Consider the following 9,325-nt stretch of genomic DNA (forward strand, 5'->3'; position numbering starts at 1 on the left):
AGAAACTGGCTTCACTGGAAATCATGCAGGGAAAAGAGTACAACCATCAAAGGAGGCCTGCTTTTGAGGAACTGTGGAACCTCCCCCCTCATAGAAGTCCTATAATAATGGTGCTAAAAGATTTAAATTTGAGAGATATGAGCCATGTAAACAGCCAAATGCTGTCTGGAGTAACTGGAGCAATCTCATTAAAGACCATGGCATTTTCTCTCTGTTAATGAGAACAGAACCTAGCCCTGGGATTTTAAACAGAAAGTGTATTATCAAGAGAAGTAGCTGGAATTCCTTCTAGGGTCAAGTTTTCCAATGTCAGTGCAGCAAATCCTCCGGAGTTTTTTGTGTTTGCCTTTGATCCTGTCTTGTTCCACTACATGTATGAAAATACTCAGCACTGGTAAGTAAACACCGCTGTGCACTGTCCTCTCCTCCCCCATCCCCCATTTATTTCCATTATGTAACTCCAAGGCAATTGCCATTCACCAGGGTACAAAGTTATCTACAGCAGTTGGTAACACACACAAATTAAATATGACACAGATACTGTAGCCCTGTCTCCAACTAGCAGACACCTGTAATATGTATTTTTCTGTATGATTTTCTCATTCTAAAAAGTATGTTGTGTTTAAGTCCAAATTATTAATCTTACTATTTTGCAATGTTATGTGTAAGGATAATAAACTTTTAAAGATCGTGAATGGCAGAAGCAAGATTGCAAGTGTTAAACTGTGATAATATGAACTCATCTGTACATGATTTTTTCTCCATAGGGGACTTTGACTGTTTTACTGGATAAATCTTCCCAAACTAACTCAGTACCAACTGTTCTTCAACTGGCAGAGAGAGGAGTTAAGATAGACATGCACACTAGACTATCTAACCTCAGTTATTGGAACAAGGGATGTTTGTACTTTAAATTCTCAGTCCAGCCATGCAGACCAGCTTATGCAAAATTTTGTAGAAACATTTTCTGAAGTGTATTTAGGATCTTCTTAAAATACTAGGGTTGCATGTCCCATTTCTCTTCCTTATAAAAAGCAAACATTTTCATAAAATTTCAGCTCAACTTCATTTGCGTGAAAAAGATATGATTAACAGTTAAACTGAGGCCTTAATGCTGAATTTGTACAGCGTGCATCTCCCAATAGTCTGGAATAGGCAGTGAATCAGTTAATCCTGGCGCCCCAGCTCCAGAAAGCTGCAGTGATGAAATGGGTAAATATGTATTCCATTCATCTGTTAGCACAGCCTGACCTTGCCCTGTAACAGAGGAAAGGCGTGTCTTCTCAATCTCTCCGACTGAACAAAAGGCAAGCAAATGACTCAGGCCTTCTATAGGTCCATGTGATTTGAACATTTCTGACTGATCCCACTTTAGTATTAGGAATCAGAAAGAGAAACTTTTTATGCATTACTAACCAAATAAAATAAATATATAATGGTCCTGAGGCACTTTCTTTGAGGTCTGCCACATTGATAATATGAAACGAAGTGTGGAAAAACATATTAGGCTTGTCTATTAACGTCAGTCTAGATTTTTTTTTAAACAAATCCAACAAACTCTGCTTTAATTTATGGTTAGAAGGAATGTAATAGTAAAATGTAATCAAGAGCGTTTTATTTAGAGCTGCTGTCACAGATAATGGATAAGAAAACTGCTTTGCAACCTTCGGTTGCATCTTTCTAAAATAAACCCATATCCTGAATCCCCAGCACTCCATTTAGCACTCCTTACTCTGGCTAAACTTTGACAGAAGTAACAAGTTTTATCTTTAAGTGCATGATTTAGGACACTAAATGTAAATATTTGAACACAATCAAAGATTACTTTTAAAAGTGGTTAATTTGTGAAGTATCAAATGTATTCCTTCCACCTTTTTTATTTTAATGAAGACCTTTATTACATTGTTCCATGGTAGCTTATGTTTTACTGCACAACACTGCAAGTGTTACTACAGAATGCGCCAAAAGCACCTTAACTATTGCTGCAATCCATGGCCTGATTAAAATGCCAATTGATCGTAATATATAGTGTTTGCCATCCTCGATGGTCTGGACTTTTTTTTAAAAAGGATTCCAACCAACTTACAATAAAGACAAATGGCCAATCCTGCTCTCCTTTCTGCAAGAGAAGTTCCACTGAAATCAGTGGGACATTGTTGTTATCCCTGTAACAGGGCAAGTGGGATTTGGCCCAAGTGCAGAAGGAAAGGATCCAGGGGTTCTGTTGACATAACAAACCACTAGAGAGCACACTCAAATGTATTTATGCCCTTTTCGTAGTGCTAGTTCATAAAACACATGGTTGCCAGGGCCTGGTTGACAGCATGTCTCTTTAAAAAGAAGACAAGCTCCAAAAACATACCAGGTTTTCTGAGGCCACCACAAGGCCATTTAGTCTCCTTTAGACCACGGTACTTTCCTAACCACTAGGGGCTCTGATGGACGATACTGCACCATAATGTAAAAATCAAGGATAAAAGGGAGGGCTGGCTTTACCCTTTTGCCCATCTACTCTTTTGGAGGAAAGGCAATTTCTTTTTTCCCAATTGACAATTCTTCTGCCCTTTCCATGTTTCAGCTCTCTTTGTCCCTACTTTTTACTGCCTATATGCGACTAAGGACAAAAAAAACAAACATATTTTAAAAAATCCTGTTGATTTTGCCACTACATCATTGCACTTCAGTGGCTATAGCCTTTCAGTTTGTTTATTTTTTAATAAAACACTCACAGGAAGTGCATAAAGCTCCTAATATTTTATTTAATGCCAAGATAAAAAATAGGTAAAAATAGTAATATGTTAGTTCAGCAGTTATAAACAACCAAAGCATAGTGCAGGTGATACTCCAGTAAAAAGTAAAAACTTTAAAAAGAGTAATTAAAGTGAGATTTGAGAATCACACATTCTTCATTAAAACACTTTATTACTACACAAACTATCACTTTTTAAACGTTTGAAAAGATTAATAGTAGCACTGTTGCAGCTAAAGCACTTTTTAAAAAAAAGCTTTGTAGCCAGGAAACAGTAAATTGTTTAGTGAATAAAGTGATTCATTGTGATGTCACAACTCAGCAAGCAACAAAATAAGACACACTTATTTCAACTGAAATTTGAAAATGTAAAAAAAAAAAAAGCATACTGGTTTCCAAGCACTTTTGTAATAATGAAATGTCATTATGTGTATTAGAATCAATTGAGATATTGGGACTGGAAGTCAGAGCAGGTACAGTAACTTTTTAACATTTCTTTTCTACCTGTGTACCATCACCTAGTACAACAACAAGGCCTGATAATTCCCAACCTTTGAACTACTTTAAAGAACAGGTCCAAAGATACTGTTGGGCCACAATATATTGGCACACTTCCTCCAGATAAAAGATTAAGTGAAAGGCCTCCTTGGAGAGGAACACAAATGCCAGTCAGACCAGGAAGCAGGATATGCTTGAGTAGCGGAAAAGTTACCTTCCCACCTCACCTCAAGGTGTTCAAAGCTGAACAGTTGGCCAACACAGCAGAGCAATCCTTTCATGCAGTTTTTAGTAGGGATATCACTTTATCAAAACCACACACACTTCCATACTATAAGTTATTATCAAGCAACTTTGAAGAACTTGTTACCATCTATCAGCTTGAAATCCATTTTTTAATAAAGTGCTAAATACACATTTACAGAGACCATAGTGTTAGAAAGTATCCTTTACAGTTGTATATATGTGTGTTTTTTTCCAACTTGTCTGCATGTTTACATAAGACACCAATCTGAACTATAGGTATAATTTTAAAGCATATTATTGACTCAATGAATTGGTATACCATGCAAGTCTGTATTTAATATTACATTGACCTGTAATAAGGAACATAATCTTAGTTGTGTGCTCACTGAAACATTTAATAAAAAAATGACTGTGCATGTGCAGTGTCTGAATTTAAATATTAATGATCATTTTAATAAAAAATCTTCCAAAAAGTTCTACTCTGCATTAAATAGCAGCCTGAATATTATCATAACACTTGATTAAAAAGCATCCAAAACTGTTAAAGTTAGTTGAACAGATTTTTTTTTTCCCCTAAAAAATGGAAAAATTTATATTTGCCCCAGGGATGAGAACTTGTAGTCATGTTTCTGCTCAGAACAATTGTTTATGACCAAGTTAAACACATCTAAACATCAGGGGGTTTTGCAGTGTGCTAATAACTAAACATCACAAAACATCACTATAAGACTAGCCATTTCTAGTAAAGATTTATTAAAATAAAAAATCCCGCTTGCTGATTGATGCAGAAGCTCAATCAAAAGAAATGACTTTACAAAGAATACCCGGAAGTAGTTAAAAAGGTGGGGCATGCCCCTTTTGTGAAACCCTAATTGCTTTCATTCCACCAGTTTATTTTTTCATTTTCAAAAAGATAGTATTAGGTTTGTTTTTAAAACACACAAAATAGAGATTACAAGTTTCTTCCACCATATTTGGGTTGTTACTGATAGCCCAAAGGCAATCCCTGGCAGCATCTCAGTTGCTTCTGTCATTGTACCATCTTGTACCTGCCACTACCTAGAATATGATGTAAGAGATAGTTAACAATACCAATAGTACTATAAGTAACTGATAAGCAAACTCAAAGTTCACCTGCACTATGTGCAAATTTAAAAAAACAAAAAAAAAAAAACTTTTGTTTTCCCCAAGCATAAATAGTGTGTGAGTGGCACTAAAAGAACTATGGATCTTTAAAGATGGCAGTACTATACTGGTGTATATACCAATATAGTAATTAAGTTTATTACCAAAATTCTGCATTAACATTATGTAATTAATGAATAAATGCAGTTCTGTAATCTTACAACCAATCACTTGAACTGTGGTCAACTTTTCCTTTTAGAAAAAAAAAGCAAACAACCCAGAAATCCCTAACTCAGCAGCGCCTCTCAGACATCTCTCAACATCCTACTATGAAGGCAACTTCCTTCTAGAAACAGAGTGGAATTGGACTGTCTAAAAAAATTGCTATTGCAACAAGAGAAGATGTTTCAGAAAGAAACCACTTGTGCTTTCTAATATTCACCTGCCTTTCGGCTGTAATGGTGACATCCCATTTCACCCTATCAATCTCTTGTCCCACTACCATTTCATATCAAATCTGCACGCATCCAGCTTGACTCTGAGCAAGGCCCAAGAATAAGGAATCACAGACAGTAAGGCGATCTTTACAATGTCAGAAAATGTATTTGGCATTTTAAAAAGAAACAAGTGCATACAAATACAGCTAGAAGCATATCTGGTTTGCCAAGTGCTCTCTAAAAAAAGCAGCGCAAGTCACAGCCTACATTGAACAGTAACTGTCACCAAGGAAGCACAACAAATAGTTGCTATAACAAAAAGAGGAAATGCCTTTAGGTACATACCTTTTGTCTTCAAAAAAAATATAGAAACACAATGTATTCAAAAAAATCAAAATTATACAGCCATGTTTTATGAAGTCTACATTTCCCTTGTCTTGGAGAGATATATATATATTTATAGATATATACACAAGTCAAGCAGTTTTAGTTACAGGTGATGTTGGGTTGTGAACTGGAAAAAGTCATGAGTCTCTCTCTTTTTTCACTTTCACATCTCCTGCAAGAATGGTTGCAATTTCCCCCTGCATGAAAGCCCAAGGGACATTGGAGCCCACCAGAGGGCATTTCTCCCCACTGGGACAATACACCTCGCCACTAGCTCCTTGCTGTTTGATGCTTTGTCTGGAGCAAGGGAAGCAGAACTTGTGGGAAGGGACTGAGGGGCACTGAACAAAATGGGTGTCTTCCAGGCGCTCGTGGCACAGGGTGCAGCACAAGGGAACACTGGCTGCTAGAGACGAGTCCGGGAGGCTGGCAGGATGCACCGGCTCCAAACCCCCAGCACTGTTTGTCCCCTGACTTGGCACCTCCCTGCTTGGACCCAGCCTTCTTTGGTTCATAGAGGACGGAGAGGGCGGGCTGTTGCTATTCCTCCTGGTGGTGGAGTGAACTTGGTTGGCATCTTTGGAGGAGTGGTTGCCCCCTGCATTGTCTGCTACTAAAATGAGCGCAGCCATAGGAGACTGGCCATTCTGGCTGCTTCGGGCGGTGTGGTCCGGCTGGAATGAGGCGAGGCAGTTGGTGGTGGTGGGGACATGAACGATGTAGCAGTCATGGACATTTTCATCCCCTCTGATGAGGTTGGCAACCAGGGTTGTGACTCCCCATTGATCTTAGGGGGTCCAGCTTCACCTTCTGGTTCTGGGGAAGGCTTCCTCTTCCTCGCTGCCCGAGCCCCTAGAAATACAAAGGAATGGAGAGGAGAAATACATAAGGAAAAATAAATAATAATAAGCAATCAGAAGAATGCAGCTATAAGGGGATTGCAACTACACAAAGCAAGCTTGAAAAGACTTCCATTTTTAAACGTATAGACAGCCAAGGCGTTGCACACAAATACCAATTAGAACAGTATGACGCATGCAAATACATACACACAACATGGCACGCAGCCAAAGTATGTGTGTGTATTCTATACAACTTGTGCATGTGCACACTCACCCACCACTTGCAGCATGCAATCTGCAAGCGCACCCCTCTAACACACAGGCAGGCAGGCGGGCAGGCTGTGTGCAGCGCTGCTAGCAGGCTAAAAGGTTTCTGGTGCCTTCACTGCAGCTCCTATGGCGAGGCCGTGGCAGGGAGGGGAAAGCCCTCTCCCTGTCAGCGTCTACCAGCCAGCCCTGACTCATAGCTCTCTGTTGTGCTGCTTCAGCACATGAACACGTTGCCGCCTAAGCAACGGTGCAGCGTTAGGCACCAGGAAGGGATTAGGAGGTCGGGGTTTGCTAAGGGGGGGGCGACACCCTCTTTCCCCCTCACCTGCTTTGGCCACTGCCCGTTGCCTCTCGTACCCCAGCAGCCTGCTCCCCGCCATGCCGGGCTCCTTCTTGAACTTGCTCTCGAAGGCCCGCGTGGCCCCCGTGCTGGTGCAGCGCCAGCAGCGTGTCCCGCACCGTCCTTGGGCTTGCCCAGCCACTCCTGCTCCGCTCCACCGCGGCCCTTGCCCATCGACCCCCAGCTCCTCCGCCGAGCCTCGCGGCTGCTTCTCGCTTGCTCTCGTGCTCGCCCGCGCCGCCGCTGCTGCTGCTGCTGGAGGACACCGAGCCGGGCCCGCTGTGCCCCAGCTCCCCGGGCGGTGGCGGCTGCTGCTGCTGCTGCGAGACGGAGACCTGCATGGGGCGGCCGCCCCGGAGATGGCGGCTAGCGAGGCGGCGGCGGCGGCCCGGCTGCTGATGCTGATGGGCGCGGGCAGGGAGGCTCCGTTCATCAGCGGCACCAGGGTGGGCGGCACCGTGTGTGTCCGCCGGGGGTTCGGGCTCTGCCGGTTCAGCTCGGCGCTGCTCCCGGGCTTGGGGAACCCGTTGGGGCACCAGATTCCCGTTCACCAGCCGGCTGCCCCCGTACTCCGGCTCCCAGGCGGGGCGGCTGCCGCTCGGAGGAAGCGGCGGCCGCCAGCGGGTAGCGCTCCAGGGGCTGCGGCGGGGTGCCGGGGCACCGCGTCGCCCGCCACCGCCGGGTGGTTCAGCTGCTGCTGTTGCTGCTGCACCAGGATCTCCTTAGCGCTGAGCGGCGGCTGCTTGGCGTGGGGCGGCGGCGGGGCCCGGCCCTCCTGGAAGCTGTGAGCCCGCTTGAGCCTGCCGCGCCGGTGTCGATGACGAACTCCAACCGTGTCGGCCCCCTCGTAGTTGACGCAGCCCCGGCAGACGGGCTCGGTGAAGTCCCAGATCATGGCCCAGGGCATGCGGGGCAGGTCGCACAGGTAGCACGACTGCCTGCGGGAAGCAGCCGCCACCGCCGCGGACGACATGTCCCAGCCCAGGGGCAGCGAGCGCCCCCCGCGCGTCCTCCTCCTCCAGCAACCGGAGAGCAAACGGGCAGGCTCCGGCTTTGCAGCTGCCGCAGGATCTTCAGCCGATTGCCCGCCCCCTGCAAACAAGCGGCTCCCGGGCTCGGAAGCCTCCGGGCTGGAGTCACTGGGACGCGGGAAAGCGCATAGCCCGTCGCTGCACACTGGGCTGCCTACTCCAGCGCGCGGCTCACTCCGCCTGTCCCGCTCGCTCGCCTCGCTCACTACTGCAGCCCGGGCGCTCGCACTGGGGGCGGGGACTCCAGCAGTAGCAGCCGCCGCCTGTGCGCTCTGCTCCAGTGACTCGATTCTTCGACAGTGCCTAGAAGCGCCTGCGCGCTGGGTGCCCTTTCCTCTGGCCGCCTGCTGCTGGTGCTGCTCCTTGAACTTCTGCCAAGAGTCCCAAGACAACAAGAGCTGCAAGAGTAGCCAGCTCCCTCCTACTCAGCCGAGGGTGGGGGAGCGGCAAGGGCTTGCACATGTGAATGGGATGCAAATAGGGGTCTGTGGGGTCCTTTCCGCTCCTTTCCCCATCTTCTTTGCAGCCTAGGTAGTGCTTTGTGAAGTGCCTTGAGGAGGGAAGTGCTAATTATGTCAGGCAGGATTGGAAAAATATTTAACAAAAATGTTTTCAAAACGATGCCACCTTGATTTTAAAAAATATTTTACAGGATTAATTTTGTGATGGTTCATTTTTGGCTGGAATTTAATCTACCCTTTGTTCTAATCCTGCCTCTGATTCGCTTCGTGGCCTTGAGGAAATCACCTCCGGGCCCGATCCCTTTGACTTCACAACTTTCCCAATTTCCCCGCTCCGTTAAAGGAGTTAACGATACCCAACACCCAGAGGTTTGCGAGGGTTAGTTCATATGTGTCCAGCACCTGGAAGATCGAAGCGCTAAGTAATGTAATTTCTTTGTACACGTATAAGATTGTTTTTGCATTGCAAGGTGGAACGGACCATTATAAATACAATTGCTATTTAGCTCTTCTGGATTTTTAAATAATTGTTTCATTTGGTTCGGAAATGGGACATTCTAGGTTTCCTTGTCATTTGCAGCCACAGACCATCCGTTTGCTAGTGCAGATTAGCAAAGAAACACAATCTCTCTCCTCCCCAACCTGTGGACATTTTTTTTTCCTTCTTCCGCACTAAGAATTCCAAACAGCTCGTCTGACAATTGCAGCCAGTCAAAAAGAGAAAGGGATGTTGTTCTGTTCATCTGTCATTTGCACATGAAGTCATCGTTCAACCCAGAAGTAGTCCACATATATAGAGAGAGCTGTGTGTGTGATTGTGCAGAGTAAACAAAGTGGAAGCTGTTCTCTCAAACCCTTGCTTTTGGATCACCATTCCCACAGTGCTGCTGCTGAGTTATGTAGGTTACAAAGGGAGGGATGGAGGAAGCTGAGCTCTAG

At 44.7% G+C, this 9,325-nt stretch overlaps 1 protein-coding gene across 1 annotated transcript; it reads right to left on the bottom strand.

The window, feature by feature from the left end:
- Window positions 1-3,623: 3,623 nt before the first annotated feature.
- IRF2BP2 (interferon regulatory factor 2 binding protein 2) lies at window positions 3,624-8,877 on the bottom strand. The gene is given in 8 exon segments (XM_030556920.1): window positions 3,624-6,094; window positions 6,097-6,294; window positions 6,880-6,965; window positions 6,967-7,016; window positions 7,018-7,072; window positions 7,074-7,443; window positions 7,446-7,542; window positions 7,544-8,877. Coding segments are annotated over 8 exon segments (1,695 nt in total). The 5' UTR covers window positions 7,868-8,877; the 3' UTR covers window positions 3,624-5,579.
- Between the last annotated feature and the right edge of the window lie 448 nt (window positions 8,878-9,325).

This window comes from Gopherus evgoodei, chromosome 3 (assembly GCF_007399415.2).
Source record: "Gopherus evgoodei ecotype Sinaloan lineage chromosome 3, rGopEvg1_v1.p, whole genome shotgun sequence".
NCBI lineage: Eukaryota > Metazoa > Chordata > Testudines > Testudinidae > Gopherus > Gopherus evgoodei.